The following is a 24157-nucleotide window of genomic DNA, read 5'->3' as shown; positions in this document are numbered from 1 at the left end:
CTAATTACTGCTAGGTAAGTTAGATGAAGCCTATTAGATCTGCATGCCTGCCCTCCCAAGTTGTGTCTTTTTATTGTGTGCAAGTCATGCTTACCAATGGCAATAAACTGGCCATTAACACTTATCTGAGTTGTGCCATGTGTTTACAAGAAATCTGAAATGTCAAGCAGTGAATTTAGTCTTGTTTAAGCACTCCAAGAGAGGACACCATTTCCTTGGAAGGTCATCAAGATCTTCTATACAGAGAGAACCTCTTCACATTAAGAACTATGTATACTGCTTGTCATACAGAGTTAGTAACACCTGCTAACTTGACAAAACGGCTCCTTTCAAATGATTGTCTTCTGTTTAGCAGAGGGAGAATAAGTGGCTCTGTTCACCCCAGCACAGCACACTTCCAGTGGCTGTTGCTGGTGTCTACTGTGTGTGATTCTTTTTCCAGTTTGTAAGCCAATCAGGGACAAGGAACCATCTTATTTATTTATTTTTCATTATTTATGTAAACTGCCTTGGTAACCTTTTTTGTTGAAAAGCAGTATATAAATCATAATTATAGTAATCAATATCAGTAATAGTGATGTTCTCTATTGTGGAGCCTGTGCTAAGTAAAAACTGTACATAAGCTTGCCTCCATTTACCCAGGAGCAGGTGGCATGTAGCCACTGCTGACTAGAGGTGAGCACAAAACAGATTTTGCGTTTTGAACTCAAAATGAAATGCAACATCTTCTAATTGATTTGTTGAAATAGCAGCCAAGCCAGCAGTTTCGACAAAACACTCGAAACATTTTGAGCGCCATTTTTCCAGGGAGAGCTGGTCTACCATTTGGGGTTGGCGACTAGAACAGTCCCCCAATACAGGCTGATGGGCTAAGCCCAGGGTAAGGCTTGGTCTACCTGCCTTATGTGGCAAGTAGACCAGTCCTCTGAGGGCAGGCCAACGTGTTAAGTCCGGAATGGAGGCCTGGTCTACTTGCGGACCCCAATTGGTAGACCAGCTCTCAGAAAAATGGTGCTCAGAAGAGGGTAGTTTTGCTTTGAGCTCGAAACAGGCCCTTTATTTTTAGGGTGTTTCATTTTGAGTTCAAAATACCTGAAACAGCTGTTTTGAGCTCAAATTGTTTCGGGTTTGAATCGATTCGCACATCTCTACTGCTGACTGCCGTTTTGAGACACCTGCAAATAATCTCAAATGTTATCTCTTCCAGTTAGGACATGCTTGGTATGGCTTGACTCACTTCTACATACGACTGAAGACACTACTCTTCAGATACAGCTTAAAATTTAGGATGGGCATTCTCTGCTTTTTCTTATGTAGCAACTTTTATTATTAATATTAATATTAACAACAACAACAACATCCTGTGCAAACAAGAAGAAATAATAATAATAATAGTAATTATTATTATTATGAGAAACTATTCAACACCAATGAAACAAAGCAGGCCTACAAGAAAGAACAAGTCAAGAACCGAGCAGAAAGATGGAAAAATAAGCCACTGCATGGTCAATATTTGCACAATATAACTGGAAAATCAGACATCACCAAGACCTGGCAATGGCTTAAGAATGGCAACTTGAAGAAAGAAACTGAGGGTTTAATACTGACTGCACAAGAACAGGCACTAGGAACAAATGCAATAAGAGCAAAAGTCAAAAAATCCACAACAAACAGCAAGTGCCGCCTTTGTAAAGAAGCAGATTAAACAGTGGACCACCTAATCAGCTGTTGTAAAAAGATCACACAGACTGACTACAAACAAAGGCATGACAAGGTAGCAGGGATGATACACTGGAACATCTGCAAAAAATACAAGCTACCTGTAGCCAAAAATGGGTGGGACCATAAAATTGAAAAAGTGGTAGAAAATGAAGATGTAAAAATATTATGGGACTTCCGATTACAAACAGACAAACATTTGCCACACAATATACCAGATATAACTGTAGTCGAGAAGAAAGAAAAACAAGTTAAAATAATCAACATAGCAATACCAGGGGATAGCAGAATAGAAGAAAAAGAAATAGAAAAAAATCACAAAATACAAAGATCTACAAATTGAAACTGAAAGGCTGTGGCAGAAGAAGACCAAAATAATCCCAGTGGTAACTGACGCCCTGGGTGCAGTTCCAAAAGACCTTGAAAAGCACCTCAACACCATAGGGGCCACAGAAATCACCACCAGCCAATTACAAAAAGCAACTTTACTGGGAACAGCCTATATTCTGCGACGATATCTATAACAACAGCAACAACATTGACAATAAAATTCAGCCATCCCAGGTCCTTGGGAAGGACTCGATGTCTGGATAAAACAAACCAGTCAATAACACCTGTCTGACTGTGTAAATAATAATAATAATATAAATACGCACACCTACATCCCTCTGACCTATTTTACTTCATCACATGCATCACTCTAATGAGTGTTTCTATAATACAGCTAAGGTTACAGCAATGTGTCTTCAGCCTCGATATGCCAAAAGCCATACTGGCTAAATTCCATGCTATATCTTTTCCAGGGAACCAGAGAGAAACTTTTATCTCCAGAACAATTTTTATGGATTGCCTATCACCAACAAGCCATTGATACTAGATTAATAATCCATCTTTAGGTCCTTTGCAGACCATCAAGGCAAGCTTACTAACCAATACAGTACCAAAGAGTCTTCTCATAACACAATAAAACAGCAAATAAAACCAGAAGCCAGTAGCACAATTAAATACAGAACGTCTCTCAAAGATACATGCCATCCTTGTGCAAGGGTCATACTAATCTCATCTGTATTGTTCCCATTTTAGTATGCGTACTGCCAAAGTACGTATGAAACAGTCTATGTCAACATTAGAAGCAGCATATTGCTTTGACTGCTAATCTATATCCTCTTGCATGTGTTAAATGATAAAAACTAACCTCTTGGTTAAGTGAACCTGAATGTTCTGAACTGGGAAGATTCTAATAGGTTTAGACCAGCCCACATTAATGCTTTTATCCTCTCAATCAGTCAAACCATTGAACACTCACCCCCTTTGGGGACTTGAGTGGCTAGAGACAGGAAGCTGGCTGAACATCTCCTCACAAGGATCTATAAACCAAATCCCAACCCTTATTCCAGTTGTACTTCTCTATTTCATGGGTGGTTGCAAAAATACTAGTTTATAATAAGTATTAGGGTGGATTCACTCCCAGTGGTGGATCTGCAAGGATGCTCTATTGCTTTTGCTGTAGTTCTGGGGTGATTGGTTGTTATTTTTAGATGTACAAATTATTGTATTGATTTATGGCTTTATCTCTGTAAGCTGCTTTTAGTGTTAACTTGTTACACGACCTCTGCGGTGTTGGAAAAAAGAGGAGCGAGACACACACTACTGATATTCCACAGCCTATTTATTTTACTGGGCTTCTGCCCCACTCTTCCTTTGAGCTCAAAGCAGCTTACTGAAGGTTTGCAGGTGATCTCCCATCCTCACAGCTTAGAGTACTAGCAACATGTTCCTTAGCTTCATCAGAAGTGTTACATGCACCTTCAGATCACCATGTTAGTCTACCAGGTATTGTACAGAGGTCTTGCTATGTAAGCAATACTGCCTTGTACACAATAGTTCTTCACTCTGGGTATACTATTTATCGCTCAAGAAAGCAATACCTGTGATGGCCTCTGTATGAATGTTTAAGGGGAAAGTTCTATTTTAGCTGCCATCCTGCAGCTAAATAGTCCAATGAAATCAGGATTGCAGTATGTTGTGTTAAAACCTTCGAAGAGTTATTCTTGGCCTTCCAGAATTTATCATGCGGCCCTTTCAGACTCAGACCCTTCCAAGACCAATGCACAGTCTGCCTTCTCTCATTGTCAGAACTTTATATAGAGCCAGCTATATATATGTAAGGGGACTGCAAGGGAAACACCTATGCTTGTATTTTGCTCCACATAGCAAACTGAAACAAAGACCATATGAGCCAAATCTGCAATTAGTACATATTTTGCATTGCAATCAATATACAGGAAAAGTGGTGTGGATCTGGATTGATTTCATGAAAATCTATGGAACTAACACTATGACAATGTGTTACAATGACAGAGAATTCCAGCTAGGAAATCCTAGGAAACAGTGTTCTCTCTAATTTTTTTTCATCTGTGTGGGGAATGAATTTTGTTCTGGGTGGCAGTATCAAGGCAGTGTGTGCACACATGTATTCAGAATGATTCAACCTGAGTGGGATCTAAAAATTAACTGAGCGGACATAAAAATGTGTGAGCGCGAGTGCACACACACGCCTTAGAGGGAACACTGCTAGGAAACTTGGAATTCTACATGTTTGCATGAATTTACTTGTTCTGCAGAGTTCCTACTGATCATGGATAAAGAGGCAAGGAGTTATACACAGAATGAAAGACCCACTACTATATATCCGAATCTAGCTCACTCCTCTAGCTTCTAGGGCTTCACCAGGAGTACTCCTCACACTTTCAAGCCCGTGTTCATAGCCATAAGGGCTTGACTGAGTGAAAGTCAAGACTCTCAGGATGCTAGTTCTGTGCAAACTATTTGCAAGGTCTTCCTTATGAACCCCTGCTAACTGGGTGAAGAGGCACTTTTCCACTGGTGGTTCTTGTATTTAGCAGAGGAAAAGCAACGGGCCTTTTCACCCTAGCACAACATCCCTCCCAGTGGCTGTTTGCTATTGTCTCTCTTTTTGATTTTTAAAAATATTTTTAGAGCCCCTTTGGGATGGGGAGCCGCTTTCTCATTTCTCTTGCTACAGCCATGCTTTGGCTAAAAATGATACATACATATTCTAACTTAACAACCCCCACCACCCTGCATACAGTTTTGCCAGTGATCTCTGCAACGACTAGCATCAACAGGTCGAAATTTCCATTTAAGATTTAAAGAAGAAAAGTGCTATTCCCATGGGCAGTTTAGGGAAGACCAGCCTTGCTGTGCAATGGTAGAAAATGAAGTCTGTTCAGAAGCTGATATGATCCAATGAATTTTATTTTCAGAAACAGATTTAAACTCACTCTACATGTAGCACATACTTTAATACTAAAAATGCAAATCAGGTGTACAAGCCAAACTGGTGCTAAAAAAAATAAAATTGCTGGTGTGGGGTGTGTATGTGCGTGTGTCCAGACTGACTGTCAAGTCTGAAGGCAGATGGTCTTTACTCAGTCTACCCACTAAATTTACAAAGAAATGTAAACTAATTAAGATAAACGTCATCTGACATTTGAGAAGGGAGAACTGGACCTGCAGGCAGTTATCAGTTGACTATGAAGATCTGTAGCATGCATAATCAACCTGTCAGTGAGTAATAGGATTAGCGCTATGACTAAAGGGATCAAAGACTCCTAAAACAAGAGACCAATAGGAACACTACTTAAAAGTGGCAAATGGCACAGTAAAGCTTGCAGCCTTCTTACTACATCTGCCAGAAGTGTTAATAATATACTGTTATTCTTAGCTACCACAACCCCATTCTAAGCACATCTATCCTATACACTGAAGACAAGAAAGCATTTTGAAAGAAACATGAATAGCTAATAAACTGACCACTTACTCAGATGTAGGAAGTGGATCTTCTAAGAAGTAAGGATCCTGCATAGCCTGTTCTGAGGTAATTCTCTTTACTGGGTCCATAGTAAGCAATTTCTGTAGCTGAGCATAGTTAAACACACAAAACATTCAGTGATGTCAAGCCGACCAAGAAAATATTTGGGGCATTCAGTGTGTTATGATCTATGGAGGCCTAATTAATGTTGTCACATCAAATTCTATGTTCCTCATCCTTCCGGATTATCCTGGCCATGCTTCCAGCTGTGTGAAAAAAGCTACACGGAGTGATACCTGCTTAAACACACTGGCTTATATAAAGAGTGACACCAGTGGAAACCAGAATCTGTGCAACCATCACCTAGCTTTGCGAATAGCCCTTGCAGAGGGTCAAGGAACCCTCAACAGTGCCATGAGCTGTGATACTGGCAGCTGCAGTGGGAGAGGAGAGAGCCATATGGAAACATCTGCTCCACCAGTGAAGCAGATGTTTCCATCTGGCTCTCTCTTCCCCTGCAGCCCATATCGCAGCTCATGGCACTCACTGCTGAAGGTGCCTCAACCCTCTGCAAGGGCTTTTTAGGAAGCTAAAGGAGCCTCTCAGAGAAGCTGCAAAGGTTATGGACAAAACATTCCATTAAGTATTGCTCTACATCAGCCACTGTTGTAAGATTTTCTCTTGAATTGACTTAGGGTGGCTGGCTTAAGCAAATGGGATGGTGGGACAACAGAATGTTTTATATTCTAATACATTTTAGAGCATTTTATTGTTACCCCTCCAAAATTTAGGGAACCAAATTAGAAATTTAGCATATTCAACTAGGTTGTATCCTAAATTGGTTTTGCGTGAATAGAAAGCACTTGTATGGTCGGCGTGTATGTTATTTTCATGATTTCTCTCTCTCTCTCTCTAGCCTCTGTGCTGCATCCAGTTCTGCTCTGGAGGGTCCCCAGACCCACAGGAATGAATTTTCAGGAGATGGGGGTGCTGGGAAGTTCCCTCGCTAAGATTAGGATACAACCCACTTTGTCCCATTGCTGGTCTTCAGTCTTGATATGAAATGCAGCAGGCAGATTAGAAGGAGAACACTGACCTTTAAAGACCAGCATTCCCTCATATGACTATCCAATTGCTTGGCTCCTACCATTAAAGGCAAGCACATAATTTTTAAAAATCAAAATATTGGCTTAATCTGGTCATCCAACATTCCAGTTCAAGACTTGTTGCTGATTTATACTTTATAGTTGCCACCTCAAGCTCTAAAAAAGCGGGGTTGGGTTTTCAAATAACGACAAGCCAAAGAACAGGGTTCGAGAAATATAGCATTTTTCTTATTTTAGCTATTATTGTTTCATCTCACCCTACTTGGATAGGTAAGGCACTCTTACTCTTTTAAAGGCTGTCTGAATGCCCTTAAGCAGTGCAGCTGTTTTATTGTAAATGTCACAAAGGCAACAAGAGGTTAGAATGCAGCATAAAGTACACCCAAGCGTAAACGTTCTATTGAAATGACAAGGTGTTGTATGCTTAGTAGCCATGTTCCAAGACTGTCATGTGATCAATTTACCATCACCCCCAGCACTGCCAATCCAGTTAACTCCCCATCCTTGCCCGTCAAGCTTCTTCAACCAGCCCAGAAGGAGAAAAAGACAGAGTAAGACAAGCAAGAGGAGAAAATTTTCAGTAGTATGGCAGAACTTTCCCAGCAGGGAGCTAGATGAAACAAAAGTCATGCCAGCTAGAGGGACCATTCACCCCATCCCACCCCTGCTAAAGCCAAGTGACTTGCTCATGCAACTAAGTTGTCTAGATATGTTCAATAGGAACAGAATTTGTAGCCAGACATGCTGCATACGTCCACCTTGCCAATAAGACAGGACTTAAGGGACTGATGATAAATATGTCCTTCAGACAATGTAGCCCCACTTAATTCCCAGCACTTGGGAACTCTATGAATTAGACCTTAAGGTTTTCGTTCAGAGATTCAGCATACTTTGTGGAGTTTTATCACTATAAAATGCTCCAATCCTGTACTATGGCAAATACTTTGGTGCTGAATGAAGAAAGATCTGAATGTCAAGTGTTATCCACCCTGTCCCCCATTTCTGCTTTATATAAAAATATATTCTGTACAGTATTTAGAACACTGCAAAATACAGCTTCAGAAACATTGAAAACTGACAAGGTTCCTGCCTGCAACCTTGGAGAAGCCGCTGCCAGTCTGTGAAGATAATACTGAGCTAGATAGACCAATGGTCTGACTCAGTATATGGCAGTTTCCTATATTCCTATGACATCAGACTTACTAGAAAACCTCACAGTAATTCAATTTAGTAATACACAGCAGCTTAAGCATCTCAGGTTAATATTTTGGGAAAGTGTAAAAATTCAGCATTGGTTGATTTCATACTAACAGAAGCTTACCAAGTGGAATGCTTTACTATCTGGTTTAACTTTATGCTTTTCCATATATTTGATAAGGCTGCAGTTGGTATACCTGAAAGAAAAACATTGATTCATAACACTGAAACATCCCTTGTAGCAAACTTGACAGAAAAAATATTTTCCGTGGATGGTATAAGACCTCTGGTCTTGTTTCCACTTTTAAAAAAATGCAGTGGTTCTGAACTGTTTGGTTAATTGCAATTCAAAATGGTGCCAGTACTGAAAGGAAGTAGCCTGAGGCCTCATACTCATTTTATTCATGCCACATGGAAATTACTTCATCACTATAGATATGACTCAAATATCAGGGGATAAAAAGCTGTGAAACACTATTAGCATTATCAGTTATTCAGTTCTCCTCCTGTACAATTTTACATTCGCGTATTTTGGGTGATTAGGTTTTTTTCAAAATGGGTTTTAAAAATCATTAAAGCCAAATCTTATCAATGTTACACCTGGAAGCCAAAGGACTGAAATTTTTAATGCAGCAGATTTAGCTAAGCCACAATAATTGTATGTATGGTAGCTTCAAAATTATCCAGACAATGTGAAGCAACATGGTTTTATAAAATCCTAAAGTATATGCTGCACAATGGTCCACAAGTTTGACTTTGGCTTAGTACTCAGCCATCATGTGTAGTCACCACAATGCAGGGGAAGGCAAAAAAAGACAGAAATAATTCCCAGGAAAATCTGGCTACTGGCTGACACCTTAACGAAGCACTGGTGCTTCTGAAATGTTCAACTTACTCGACTCCGGGGTGGGGGGTGGGATTTCAATGATCTCCCCTTCCCCAGGAAGTGCTCTGTGCCACCCAAAAATATGTCTCAGAGGGTCACAGAGACTTCAGGCTATATTTTCAGGTGACAAAGAGGACTTTCAGGAGAAGGGGAGATCACTGAATTCCCCCACACAAAGGTGCAGCATTGGTTTGGACTGTAGTTTCACCAGTGCTTCATTAGTCAAGATATCAGCCACTGAGTTTGTGAACCCCTGAATTTTGAGAACCATCACAAAGAGAAAAACACATTTTTTAAAGTTACCTTTGCTTAACAAAACTTACGTGTTTCTTCGAAAATCTTTCATTAATGTTGAATGTTCAGGCATCTTTTTAATATCTTCCCAATCTTTATCTGTGAAGTGAATGTTAGAATTTTCTTGCCTCACTTTACATAGAGAATAGGACATTATCACATACACATTAAAAACTATTATTGCTCCCTTTCCATCTGTCTAATTTTGCTTCTTTGTTCAGCCTTGATAAAATAGATGAACATGGTATCCTCATTTATGGTTTCCTGAGTAGAACTAGAACAAAGTCCCCAGACTGGGACCTATAATTACATATTTATAAAATATACAGACAGCTTTGCTTTTTAAAAAACTCAAAGCAGTGCATGTTTAAAAAATAGAGCAATCCAGTTCAGCTTCTCTAGCAACCTCCCGTAGTAATTCTATAGAACACATTTTACAGCACATTTGTAAATACTACCACTACCACAGTAAATATTGAAAGGACAAAATTTAGCATTCCAGATTATGGTTCTTTATTTTGAGACAATTAGAATTTCTATTTAGTCTCCTGCTAACTGAGCAAAGATGCACCATTTTACAGCGGTGATTCTATTTATTTAGCAGGGGGACAGAAACAGGCCCTATCAATTTCCAACACAAAATCCCTCCAGTGGCCGTTGCTGGTATCTATCTTAGGTTTCTTTCTTAAGGTTGTGAGCCCTTTGGGGAAAGGAAGCCATTTTATTTATATCTATGTAAAACGCTTTGGGAACTTTTGTTGAAAAGTGGTATATAAATATTCGTCGTATTCAGCGTATTTGTATTCGTATTCAGTTGAACAATAAAAAACAAATACAGTTTCATTTGCAATGTTTGCTAGCTAGAGCAATATCATCTAAATCAGTGTTTCTCAAACTTTTTGGAGTCAAGGACCGCTAAATTCTTCGTGCAGAGTTTCAAGGACCGCTACATTCTTCATGCGCAGTTTCCCGGACCAGCAGTTAGTAAAGGGGTTGGTTTCAAGTCTATCTATCTATCTATCAGACTTCTATACTGCCCCAAACATGCATCTCTGGGCAGTTTAGAATGAAAATAATATAAGCATTAAAATAATTAAATTTGGAATCTTTTGCAAACATGGAATATTAGGGGTTCTTAACCTTGGGTCCCTCAGTTAAACTCCCATAACCCCCAACAACAATGGCATTTGGCCATTATGGCTGGGGATTATGGGAGTAGAAGTCCACCAACGTCTGGGTACCCAAGGTTGAGAACCCCTGAATCTAAAAGCCTGGGTGAACAAATTTGTCTCCAGTATGTCTTCAGTATGTGCGGGGTGGGGGTGGAGGTGCTTCTGATTACTCAGTGGAGAGGGTATGTTGGGCCATTAGAAAAATTCAAAAGCTACATGGGACCAATGAAAACAACATACAAGCAAGCCCCACTGATGCAAAAGGGAAACAGCGTTCCCTCTCAAGGCGCCTTGACCACAACAGGCAGCTGGGTTTCAATCAACCAACCTTTGGCTGCAAATAATGAGCATGCAAGAACCAGCAGCCCTTCAAGTGGCGCCCACTGCCATACTTTTTCCTCCATGCCCGCGCACTGCATACAGTTTGAAGCTGTAAAGATAGGGAATAAGATAGCTGTAGGAAGATCTCAGCAGCACATGGAGGCAAGGCACAAGAAGGGTCCCATGCCTCCGTGATACTCTTCCTCTTCCGTGCCATGTGCAAAATTGAGGAAGTGAGTGCCTTGATTTCAGTTGGGGGTGGGGGGGGTTGACTCCCAGTCAGGGACCGGCACTCAAGCCTTCGGGGACCGGCAGCGGTCCAGGGACCGGTGGTTGAGAAACACTGATCTAAATAGTTGCTGAAAGATTTACAATGATGATTCAACCTAACACTTCAGCATACAATGTTGCACAGAGGATGTCAGTCAAAATTGTAACAGAGGAGAAAACACTGCTATACTATACTTGTTTTTTAGTTATCTATGTCAGTAGCCTACTGCTTTTTTAGACCTAGATCCCACATTTAAGCGCAACATACGAGAACAGCTTATTAAAATATTTAACAAATATGTTAAAGCAAGCAAGCAAGCAAGCAAACAAGCAAGCAAGCAAATAAATAAATATACCTGCAGGAAATCCCATTACGTTGAATATTCTGTCCAGCTGGTCATGATGATATGGATTACTAGTTTTTATATCCTCTTGTCGGCAGTGGAATATTGGCTCTGATGTTAGTAGCTCTGCAAATATACACCCTATAGCCCAAATATCTTTACAAAAAGGGGGAAAAATCAAATAGGTTTTTCTAAAAGGAGGGAGCATAGCCTGTCAAACAGCTGCAAGAGATTACACACAGCCTCTTAAAGCAAATAATTCTGCTTTTAAGTGATTCAAAAAAGCCTGACATGTCCACTGCAACTGTGATGCATTTCCAAATTTGACTTACAGTCACATATTACACATCACAGACATTACTATAATAAAAATGTAAGACAATATCTTCCTTTTAATGAACACAAAGGGCAGCACCCAAACTAGTTCATCATGATGAAGCGCCACTGAAATCAAAGAGTTACTAATCTAAGTCCCATTAATGTCAATGGGATTTAGTTGTGACCAGAGGAGCACAAGTTCAGCTCTCCAGCTGTAGTTGGACTACTATCATCTCCAACTTCAGTGGCCAATACCGATTATTGGAGTTATTAGTCCGAAATCTGCAGGAGGGCCAAAGTTCTGAAGCCCTGGCCACCTTTCTGATCCCGTTTTTGGGTTTGGGCTCAGTTTGACTCCCTGGCCCAGTGCTAGCTGATGTTCATCAAGCTTTGTTTTGTTTGTTTTTTAAACTCTCAGATTCAATCCTGGTTCAGACACTAGGTTTAAAAATTGCAGCTAGCCATATTGATTCATGAGAAAAAACCCAAACACAACAGTCTGGTTTATTAGGACCAACCAAAATGATGATGTGAGCAGCAAGCTAGAGAACTCAAACATTTGCTGCTTACAACTGTGTATCATGTATTGGCTGGTCTCAATAAAGATGTATCCAGACTGTGACTTAACTTTAAGTGGTTTGGTAACTGGTTCAGACATATTTAGTGTAGAACTACAGTTTTTTTAACCTTTTAAAAACAAGTATAACCCTTCTATCTCAAACATTCAGCTCAGGTGTCCCATATAAGCAGCCAAGAATTGTGAAAAACGCTCCCCCACCCGCCCGTCCTGGAAGTAAATAAAATACAAGCCAAATACAATCTGCTCTGGAATCAGACAAAGGGAGGGAAAACCTCACCACACACAAAAACACCTAACTCTAGGCTGTGGTTTTCTCTCCCCACCCCCATTCTCTGGAGGCTCATGACCAGGAGCTTACCCAGATTCTACTTCTATATACAGAGCATTGCACCGCATCTTCAATATGCATATACAATCACATGTAAAGAATACATATTGGCGGGGGAGGGGGGGCGACATGTGCATTCTAAATAGTCACCCAAAATGAAACATCTAAGCTGTGAAAACTTATTTTTGTGTAACAGTTAACATAGTCAGATCTGATTAAAAACACAACCTCAATTCCTGTAAATTGGGGGGGGGGGCGCTCACCTGTAGCCCTCCAATTGCAATTTTTCTTTTTAAAATAACCAGTCCAACATCACCCTCCCCACCCATGGAGAGCATTGCTAGGGGCAAGCAGCAAGTTGTCCCCACCTCCCCCCATGGAGCAGAGGACAATTGGGCTCCTAAATGTTTAGGCTGGCTTCTAGAGCCAAAGAAAATTTGTCAAAGCCTGCTGTAAAGGCTTTTACAGTTACTTCTAGTGTCTAAGATTTAAATGAAAAGAAAAAAGATCAAGGGAGCACTCAAAAGCACATTGGAAAAACAGATGTTTTCAGTAACAATGAAGCCAAAACCAAATAACTCATTTGAGTATGAGAAGTCGTTTATGAGAATCAAAGTGTTCCCGTCATTGTACAAGTAGTTTAAATCAGTTCTAGGCAGTGGAAGATATTTCATCTAACAAGTGAAAACATCACTAAATTCCACAGAATCTTTGCCAGTTAAGTTCAGTGAAGATATCTGATATTTTATTTTATGCCGCTTTATGTACAAATATGGACTAAAGTTGTAGATGGGTCAACAAGTTTTGAAGCAATAAGATTTACTGAATCATTTCCACAATAGTAAGACACTTGTTTTCTGATTAACTCCCAAGTGCTCAGAGTATGGATATTTTCTTTACACAAAAGAAAGAAACATGTGAATCATAACTGATACAGTAGACAGATCTAACTTTTGAAAGATCAGATTACTTACCAATAGCTTTGGTATAATGTCTTGCTCCAAGCAGCAATTCAGGAGCTCGATACCAGAACGTTACAACTACCGGATCCAAATCGGCTAAAGGCTTCAAAGGTGAATTAAATAGCCGGGCAAAGCCCATATCAGCTGTAAAAGGAGTAGGGAAGATGCTTTAAGTTTTAGCACACTGGTTGCTTGTTATGAATTGACTGAAATCAAATGCAACTCACATTGGAGCAGAAGTCCTGTCAGCTACCTTAAAACAAGCTCAATAGGAGCTTTTAAGAATTTTTATGCCAAACATGTAGCATTATAAGGCATAACCTAACACAAACTCTTGACCATCCAGGATTCACCAATGTTCTGAATCAAAGGTGATCAATGCTCAGAATGCTGGGAAATCCAGATTAGTAGGGAAAGTCCAACCCATTAAAAATTATATAATGGGGGGCGGGGGCGGAGAAGTAGGTGAAATACTAGGCTGAAAACATGTCCAATTCTTAGAAGACAGTTCTTCATTAATCTGACAAATATTGAAATTCTGAGGCACCCAGGTAACAAAGGACCTGGTATATTTCCATTTCTAAAAGAGGCAACAGATACAAAAAGTGTCTAGAGGCAAGCACCAAACTGGGTTTCCTTCAGGCCTAGGTAGGGAAATACTCCCAATTCCTGCTATATTCATTTGCCTCAATAACTCTCATCTACTTGGGATTTTTTACCATATTATACCCAGAGTCAGTTTACACGAACACTGTCAAACAGCAGTAGATTAACTCCACAATTATTTCATGTCTGTACTGTCAGAGTTAGCAGTGTGTACACAAATTATTACTGAAATAGAACTACAACTGTTTGACAGCAAATGCACCGCCATTTACTTGGCCAATTCCAATAGAACTGAAATTCTACTTGAGGTTGCAGTTGTAGGGCATACACAGAACTGAGCCTGATTTTAAGAACATGAAGCCCATATTTTCAAGCAACAAGCCTCCAGACTGCATATTTTCACCAGAAGAGAGATTCCTTTAACTTGCTCTACAAGTGAAAGCATTTGTTTCTACATACAGCCCTATTTAAAAACAATTATTATGTTTCATTTTAAAGTTAGAAACCATTTAGAAATACCCAATATTAAAAAGCAGGATAAACCTTTAGCTGCCTGGAGAAAGAAAAATAAAGTGCACTAATACATCCTCTATGGCTTCATAGAGAAAAACTGCAGTGTTTCTAAAAAATGCTTGAACAGCATAAGTCCAGCACTTCAGGATAATTCGCTGTCATAATAAGGCAAAGACTCTTCAGTTTTATTACACTTGGAAGTCAATCTTCCCATTAATGGCACTGGATGGCTCAAGCGGACTGAAAGAAGCTTTTTCACACAATCAATAAAGTGTAACCAATTTGGGGAGCAATCAGGTTTTTCAGGATGTTGCAAATAGCTTGCAAAAAGAGTGGGTGGTCAATTTCCAGTTAAGAATGGATAAGCTGTCTATATCACAAATATCATCACCACAGCTAATGCTAGCTGACCTACTCTTTAGCCATCCATGTTTTGCCAACAAGAGGACCTCAATCTGCCAATGTTAGTACCGCTGTGCACTTACAAACCTTTAGGAGCCCAGAGTGCTCAACACTGGTCTAATTCTATTCCTTTTGAACTGAATGATGCAAAGTTCATTGACTTCAACAGGAAAGAAATGAACACAAAAATCTGCTCCCTTGGTTAGCAGATTGTTGATCAACAGTCTCGTACAACCAAAAAAAAACATGTAATCATGGAATACTAGGTACATTACAAAAGCAAATTATCTCAGAGAATGAGCCAGAGGGAAGGGGAAAGGAACACCTTTGAACATTCAATACCGAATTCTTAAGCTTAAAAATTCAGGATGCATATTAGGTGTCTCCTAGTGTACACACTTAATGTCCTTTGGACACTGATGTGCATTGCACATGTTCTGGGCCATACCATTATGTGGAATTTATTGTTAGTCTAGTTTTAATTACTTTTTAATGAGCCTTTTTAAAGAGCCTTAGAATATGGAATTTCTGTATTACAAGAAGATCTGGAAATAAAAAATTGTCCTAATAGCTTCTCATTGCCTCCATTTTAAAATCATGCTGGTTTGAGTATTTCCTTCAATTAATGCTTGTGAGCTTTTTTGTCTCTTGTTGAGAAACTTCTACACAGTACTCTTCATGCAACCAAAAGTCACTCATTTTATTTTTATACATTTATATCATTCAGCACTTATGTAAAACATTTTAGTAAAAAATGTAACTTAAGGTTTTCCCTTTTTGTCATCCCTCCAAGCTTTCTTTATTTTTGTCCAGTATTAACAGATTTTACCTCTCCAGTTTGATGAGGTTTCATCTGTGATCCAGCAAGTGTTAACAGTGAGTACTGACCTACGCAACTGCACCTTTAGAACATTCTATCTTAAATGCTACACTGGGACTTATCAAAGATATTAACATACCAATTTTTACTCTTCCTCGCTCAGGACCTTCACCCATAACTAAAATATTAGCAGGTTTCTGTGGAAAAAAAATAAATACACAATACATATACCAAGATAAACCTAAACATTTGTGCCTGAAATTAGTAGCTTTACTTTTCCAGTTTTAAACAAAAATGCAGTGGAATATCATAGAGATAGTGCCTGTACATTATTAGTTTCTGGTAAGGCTTTACAAGCAGCCAAATCATAAGAGTCCTTGCCAACCTTCATATTCTCCCTCTAAAAGAGCTTCCTTTTAATAACTTTTCTCACTGTACCCCCCCCCGCCCTCAGAAAAGTATGAGCACTTAATCCTTGAGTTAACCCAAGAAAGAAAATATTGCTTCTCCCTGCCTAATCTCTAAAATTAGTCAAGTATAGAAATCAGTCTACCCCACATTTTGCATATCTTCCCAGTAGTATTTTAAATAAACCAGTTACTGTATAAAATACACAGTTCTAAGAGATTTATTGTTCTATAATTAGGCAAGAGAACTGTAAACTGGAACCTTCAGTCTGAATATATTAATTCAGCATTCTAAGGGGTCTGCTATCAAAAGAACTATAGATTTAAACTTCAATCCCTCTTAACACTGCCTTTCAGATGCCACCCCCCACCCCACTCTCTGCTGATATGATGTTTTCAGAATTATAGATCCTAGTCTGGACTAAAGGATTGCTGCAGAGGTTTCTCTTTCTCTTGTCCAGTGTTTTCCTTTATCCCTCCTTTTGTACCGAGCATCACCTCTCCCCACCCCATGGCATCTGCTTTTACAATTTCTTGCAAATAAGTAGTAAGCAGTTTGTGGACTTTTGGAAAGCGCTATAGAGCCACACCAATACTATATCACAGTCTTCTCAGAAGGTTTATTATGAACCTATATAAAATGGTAGTATTAACTGTATTTAACTAAGAGTATATTAACAGCTCAGATTTCTCTCTCTCAAACCAGTTTCAAGAATAAATTCTTTTGAGAAAATTTGGCATCAACAGTTCAGAGTGCAATGCTTTGAAGTAGGTTATCAAGTATGCACAAAGGTAATTTTTTTCCAATCAAGTATTGTCACAACAGTAAAGCTACTGTGTGACCACATATCTGTGAACTGTAAGACAGCACAAAAATGTGTTAGATAAAAGTACTTCAAGGAGGCTTTTATGGATGAATGAAAACACCTTTGATAGGAACAGCTGTAATCTTCCATCATTAGAGGGCCAGCATAATCAGCGAAGAGCAGATTTGAAAAGGGATATGCATGACTCTGCACAAGTTTAAGGATGGCTACCGTGCAGTTTCAGTAAGATATGTGTTATTTAGTTTTAGCTAAGAAAACCTAAAACTACCATTGCACTATCAGACTATTTCATCACTTTTGGTCATCTGACACAGACAGTGGCTGGTATAATACGAGGACAATATACAGCAGAATACACAATACTCTTTGGTCTAAGATATACTGCAAAGACATTTGGCCCATTCACAGGTACACCCTTTGCAACACTCATACAAAGAGCATATAGTGTATACAGTTAAAGATCTGTACACAGGTACAGCCATTCACAGGTTATGTTGAATGCAGTTACAGCAGTACACTTCCTATCTGTATCATGCATTTGAAGGGCCTGTATCCAGGTTCACTTTTAAAAATGAACCCAGGTATAGTCATTCACACAAATGCATACAAGTGAACAGATTTCTGAACACTTACAGCATAATGTCTGAATTAGGCTAAAGGTGGTCAATAAGTGAGCAATGATTTGGGAAGATGGGATAGATCTAAGAAAGGAGGGGTCTTAATATAAATGCAAGGGATAGGGGAGGGGAATAGAAAGTGAAACCAAAAGTGAACTGAACATATTCACGCAGCCCTGAGAAAAAATTTTCAGTGTGTATCCTCCATTGTGGAAGGGAAACACCTATCATGGCAGCAAGCCGTAAAAAATATACCCCATTTGAACATTTAAATGAACTGCCTGTACCTGTGGATTAGACAGGCATGTGTGCAAAATGCAAACAGTGCAACAAATACATTCAAGGCCCGGGTGCCAGAATGAAACAGCACTATGAGATGTATGCACCTATTATAGTGTGTAAAGGTGAAGTTGCGCCGTTGAGTCTGTGTTGACTCCTGGCGACCAAAGAGCCATGTGGTTTTCTTTGGTAGCGAGTACCTACCTTCTAAAAATGAAACCTACATCTATCCCTGAATATGTATTAAGGTTATATTAGACAAGAATGCACTTCTACTAGAAAATGATGATTAAACAGAATCTTTCTGACCAGTGATTTAAAATCATTAAAATTGAGTCCTTCTGTGAAACAATTTTAATCATGATTTAAATCAATTTGATTTAAAAATCAACCCTGATTGTGAAACCTAGCTTGTTAAACTATTTAGAAGAATGTAAAGAGCTCTTCAGAATGTTTTGACTGAACTCCATTACATGAGGGATACATGCAGTTCAACCAGAAGTCAACATGAAAATGGCTCCCCTTGGAGAGTTTCCTGAGAGTGAAATAAATGTAACCCTCACATATGCTAGCAAGGTTCAATATGTGAAAATCATTTCCATTCAAGTCCTGCATTAAAAGGCAGATTCGGCAAGCTATTAATTAAACACAAGTCAAAGAAACTATGCAATGAACTTTACATCCCTAAACAACCAGGCCAATGCTATGCCAGTTATTCTTACATCCACTTAGTTCAGCATTGTGCTATGTTGCATTGTGGGAGGACTTGGAAGTGGGCGGAGCTATGACTAAGTAGTTCCAAGTTTCCAAATAAATCCATTTAAACTATGCATCTTGAAATGGATACATACATGTCCAATAGGCTGAACAGTCCATTCTAATCCATTAGGATGATTTTCTAAGAAGGCATTTTGTGTGTTAGAAATAAGCCTTACAAAAAGACCAGAATGTCATGCCTGTTTGATGCACACTACAGTTGACAACAACATAGTTTTCAGGGTCTCCCTCCTATAGGTTTAAGCCATATGAAGAGGAAAGTGAATGGGCTAAAGAAGCTTTATGACGCTGGTCCAAAAATAGTTCCAAATACAGTAAAGTGTGACAACAATGCCATATGCAAGTACTTGACAAGGGTTCACTGTTGAAATGAGGTTTGCTGCCCCTACTTCCCTTCAGGGATACCTTTCATCAGATTATTTTTTCAGGCTTCATTTTCAAGATAATCAACTAGCACAATTAACTCAGCTATGCAGCAGCAATTTTATCAATTAATTGTTTTTGTTGTTCTGTTAGATCCTACTGTATCTGATTTTCAGAGCACCCAATTTATTTCCCAATTTTCTCATTCCATCTTCAACACACTTATCTGATTCTCAAATATATTCTAAATTTAAAATTTCAGATAAATATGTTTTTAATCCTTTCATTGTAACTATAGATGCAGCATCCCTACTGTTTGTATCTTTGGAGTCAGACCTATACTAAGCAACCTTGGTTGGGATGTTGGCATTCTCCTCTTTCCCTGCTATTAAACAAAACAGTCACAGCAGACCATCAATGTTTATATTAACTAAATAACCCATATATTCCTCATAATGAAGAGCCATTGTTACAGATCATGTTCAAACCTAACATTGAAAACGTTTCTAAACAAATATCCCAAACAAATTCCACACATATATAAAATGCTTTGAAAAGCTTTCTTACTTGCAGCTCAAAACCTTGGTGAGATACAACCTGAAATATTTTTTCTAAGCAGTTTATTAAGGTGTAAAAGTTTGCCCCTGATAATGTTTTGGAACACACTGGAAGCACTACTAACTATGCAGCTGTCATTTGGAGCAATTCAAAGGGTAACTCAATCAGGCATGCTGACCTTTCAATGAATGTAGCCATAAACAAATTTTCAGGTTGATATTATATATACCCACTGGCAAGAGAACATAAAGGGATATTTTTACAAAACCTTTACTGTGTCTGAAACATACAAAATACGCCAGCAATGGAACTGGAAAGGATGTTCAAAAATTCAGATTGCATTACTGACTTATTTTGCACATTTCTGACACTATCATATAGCAGGATATGTTGTCTTGCCAGTGGGTATATATAATATCAAACTGAAAATCTGCTTATGGCTACCATCATTGAAAAATGTTAACATGCCTGATTCAGTTGCCCTTGGAACTAAGGCTGAGAGAGATTCCTGCCTGCAACCTTGTAGAAGCTGCTGCCAGTCTGTGAAGACAATACTGAGCTAGATAGACCAATGGTCTGACTCAGTATATGGCAGCTTCCTATGTTCCTTAGCCGCCTTTCTACAACTATTTTTGATCATTTTTCTTTGTTATGAATCCACCTACCCTCATTTTACAAATGGAAAACTGAGGGGAAACGAGTGGTTTACACGAGGCTAGTGAGTGAGTTCATGGCTGACAAAAGCTTTGAATTGGGCAGCTCCCAGCTTCGAAACCTAACCCCAGCAGTGTTAAGCTTGTTTGTGAACAAGCTCTGGTCTTCAATTCAGGGCACAGAAGTCATAACAATGAAGAGGTTATTCATGCCAAGAATATGCCCAATATTACTGGCTAGAAGGCTGTCCTTAGTGAAAGAAAGATGTTAAGTCAGGCTAGTAAATTAGTGGTTATTAAGTAACAACATACTTTTGGGCATGCTGATATATTTATACAGCATATACAATTAATTTTTACTTCTGTACTGCACGAAGGAGAGCCAGCGTGGTGTAGTGGTTAGAGTGCTGGACTAGGACTGGGGAGACCCGAGTTCAAATCCCTATTCAGCCATGAAACTAGCTGGGCCAGTCACTTCTCTCTCAGCCTAACCTACTTCAGAGGGTTGTTGTGAAAGAGAAACTCAAGTATGTAGTACACCGCTCTGGGCTCCTTGGAGGAAAAGCGGGATATAAATGTACAAATAATAATAATAAATGTGTATGTTAAATGTGCCAAATCAGATCACAATCTATTTAGGGCATTGGGAAATTTTCTGTAAAAAGTAAGAAAGATTTCTGAAAGGTTCTTGTGCAAATGAAGAAAAAAAATTGCACTGAAATTTTCTTTAATTCAATTTCCCCCCAGAAAACCCACATCAATGCCTAGAGTCCAAAGGAAACAGGTTTTTCTGATAGTGTTCAGAATTATAATCCCAATAAGAAATGCATATTAATAGAATCACTGAAGCACAATAATGAAATGAAATGTTTGGAGCTGAAAGTTCAAAATGCATGCAAATCTATAAAGAAAGAGGTGCACAGTACAAGAATGCTATGATCATGCACGTCCAGAGTATATTTTTTCTTCACAACCAGTGAAGTGAAAGAGAGCAGTTTTAGCTTGGTGAAAGTCCTGCTTCTCTGAGACACTGAAAACAATTCCTGAGTTTGAGTTATTGTCATTCAATTACCCACACAACTTGAGGCAATAGAGAATACTAAAAACTAGCATATAGTCTAATGTGCAGGGCTGTCACTTTGATGTGGGATTACAGTTCACAGGAAATAGGTCACATAAATTTGCTAGGCAATTACTTTTCTCAAGCCTAAAAAAAAAGTCTATGAAAAAGTAATTTCCCCCATGTTAGAGGAATGCTTCAATTTTAATAAGTATAAACAAACCAAAGGACTACTCTCTCATTAGTTACATGGAAAACATGTGGCTTGCCACCAAAAGAAGGTTGGTCACATTCACTCAGTTTTTTCTGGCGATTTAGATTCCAGGAAAACTAGTTCACTCTATACATTTAACACAATAGCAGCACAGTCTGTTTGCAAAATTCAACACGATCCAAGTATAACTTAATCACTCAGAATATAAAAGACTGATTAGTTTATATAGAATCTGTTATTGTTATAAATTAAAACATTAAACATAGAAACAATTTAAGTTATTTTATTGTAAACAGCCCTGAAACATGAGTTTGGGGCGGTATATAAATATATGCTTAAACACAAACACACACAGCGCCTGATCAACATCCCTGGATTTTCTAGGGGGGAAATAAAGGTGCTATTTCTAGTATAAAAACCCAACCCAGGTTTTTATACTATACATTTATCAGCTATTTAAGGCAAAAATAAGCTTACTGGATACTATACACTGGCTTCATTCAGAAGTAAAACCAAACCAAATGAGAACTTCAGAGCTGAAAATAATCGACACAACCCAGAAAAAACTAAACTTCTCTTAAGTTCAGCTGAAATAAATGAAATTTAAATATTTGTGCTCTCTTGTCAATGCAACTTGTATTAAGTCCCACCAGAATCAAGCACACCATTAAGATATTCAAGTCTCACTGATCCCTATGCAACACTCTCTGTTCTTAGGTACTTACAGAAAATATTGTGCTTTCCACATGATCACATCCTACTTCAGTAACATTTGAAACAGGGAGGCTATGAAAGAAGGACAAATGATGTGGTAATTTATCTTGAGACCACTATCCTGCCCTTCCAAAAGTTACTGGGTGGTGATCCATTTCCCTTAAAGCTCCCAAGACTGTAATACATATTTAGAACATTGATGCACAGTAAACAAGTCAGTCCTTTCTGGTGGCTCCTGTTCTCTTCCATTCACAAGCTACGTCTATTCTCAGTCTCTGCAGGTATTTCAATTTAGAGTTTCCATATATTTAGGAAAATCAAGTAGCATTCAGTTATTTCTGGAATGGTGTTAAATGGGCTTTTTTGGTCTCAAATTCCACTGGCATCTACAGGATAGATCAATATGAAAGATGAAGCTCCAAATGCCAAAGCAACTAGAGAATCTTCTCCAGAGGCAACATTGGCAAGGTCAAGCTTCTGACCTGGTCCGTTTGCAAACATATTTATCACTATTACGGTAAGTGTGAAATATGTTCACACTCACGAGAAAACCCCACTGTTTAATAAGATACATAGCAAGAACTAGTGATCTTCGAGGATCTTTGAGCTATTCGCTCCTCGGTCTTCATCACAGTTTTTAGAAAGCATGTTAAATCTTGGCTTTTTACCCAGGCTTTTATATGATTGTCTCTGCTGCTGCTTCTTTGTAGTTTGTACTGTTTTTACGCTTGTGTTTTAAATTTTTAATCAGATTTGTTTTATATTTTAGCTTAATATTTTAATTATGTCTACAATCTTATTTGTAAATTATGTGTAAACCGCCTTGGGATTATTTTAATGAAAGGCGGTATATAAATTTAACAATAAATAAATAAAATAAAATCTGAATCTTCCCCCAAATGAGAAGAGATGTGTTATGGCAGGGCTGCTCAACTTCGGCCCTCCTGCAGATGTTGACCTACAACTTCCATAATCCCTGGCTATTGGCCACTGTGGCTGGGGATTATGGGAGTTGTAGTCCAAAAACAGTTGGGGGGGCCAAAGTTGAGAAGGCCTGTGTTATAGTAAAAGACGGACAAAATAAGCAGAAATAAGTGCCACCAGCGTGGATGATCCTCTTAGTATCTACACATTTTTCTTCATTGAATCTGAAAAGTTCTACATTCCAAATGAAAGCTGAGGTGGTCAATAGGAGTTACCAGGTAGAAGACCATATCGTGGGCTTTACTGTACGAATACAGTCCAACAAAGATCTAGACACACACACAGGCTTGGCTGGGAATAGGCTATGGGCTTGCACATCCTCCCCCTCATGTGCACATTTTCTACTCTCTTTCCAGCTTGCCCTTTCTATAGCTTGCCAAGAGATCTGGAATGGGCTTGCAAACATGATTTGGAAGTTAGTTGACCTATGGCCCATGCTGTGTACAAGGCCAGATTAAAACCTGGTGCAAGTTCTATACCCAGACATTTTGGACACCTGGATTACCATGACTGCCCAACAACCTTGGACATCTTTTTATCCCACCCGATGAAGGCCTTACTACAGCATGAAACCCTAGATCTTGCTGCCTGAGATCCATCTTCAACCACAGCAGACCCGGGGGTGGGGTGGGGCGACAGACTGAGATTGAGAGAGAAAGAAACCACTCTCCCTCCCCCAGCCCCACACTGCCTTCTTAAGAGTTCTTTTCAAATGGGTTAGCTACACCAGCCCCCTCTTCCCCCCTCAAAGCAGCCTTCAAGCCTGCTATGACAAACAATACACAATACTCAGTTATAGTGCAATGTCTTTTAAATAAGCCTATTTCTTTATTTTGGAAAAATCCTTGTCTTATGCCCGTTTGTCCCTCTGGAGTCCACAAGAAGACATTCACTGTCCAGATCTGATCTGTAGTTCAGGTTTGGCACTAGTAAATCTTTGCTCACTCTTCTGGATAGATAACTGCTTCTTTTCTCAGCTGATCAGAAAAGAAAGTGTTCCCCTAGCACTTACCGTATTTTATGGACTATAA

At 39.0% G+C, this 24157-nt stretch overlaps 1 protein-coding gene and 1 non-coding gene across 5 annotated transcripts in view; both read right to left on the bottom strand.

The window, feature by feature from the left end:
- Positions 1–24157, bottom strand: part of CDK8 (cyclin dependent kinase 8) — an 82258-nt gene that overhangs the window by 6688 nt on the left and 51413 nt on the right. For 3 of the 4 annotated variants that reach the window (XM_053308727.1, XM_053308726.1, XM_053308728.1), the window contains 6 exons: positions 15813–15870; positions 13345–13476; positions 11157–11300; positions 9067–9136; positions 7982–8054; positions 5564–5661 (listed from right to left, as the gene is read on the bottom strand). In XM_053308727.1, coding sequence (XP_053164702.1) covers positions 5564–5661; positions 7982–8054; positions 9067–9136; positions 11157–11300; positions 13345–13476; positions 15813–15870 — 575 coding nt within the window. The remainder of the gene's footprint in view (positions 1–5563; positions 5662–7981; positions 8055–9066; positions 9137–11156; positions 11301–13344; positions 13477–15812; positions 15871–24157) is intronic. The other variant, XM_053308730.1, reaches the window with a different exon arrangement.
- On the bottom strand, positions 2720–2822 carry LOC128352659 (U6 spliceosomal RNA). The gene has a single exon (XR_008320558.1). It is a non-coding gene; the product is annotated as a U6 spliceosomal RNA (small nuclear RNA).

The sequence above is a fragment of the Hemicordylus capensis genome, chromosome 3 (genome assembly GCF_027244095.1).
Source record: "Hemicordylus capensis ecotype Gifberg chromosome 3, rHemCap1.1.pri, whole genome shotgun sequence".
Taxonomy (NCBI): domain Eukaryota; kingdom Metazoa; phylum Chordata; class Lepidosauria; order Squamata; family Cordylidae; genus Hemicordylus; species Hemicordylus capensis.
This window is presented reverse-complemented; position numbering and strand designations above follow the sequence as displayed.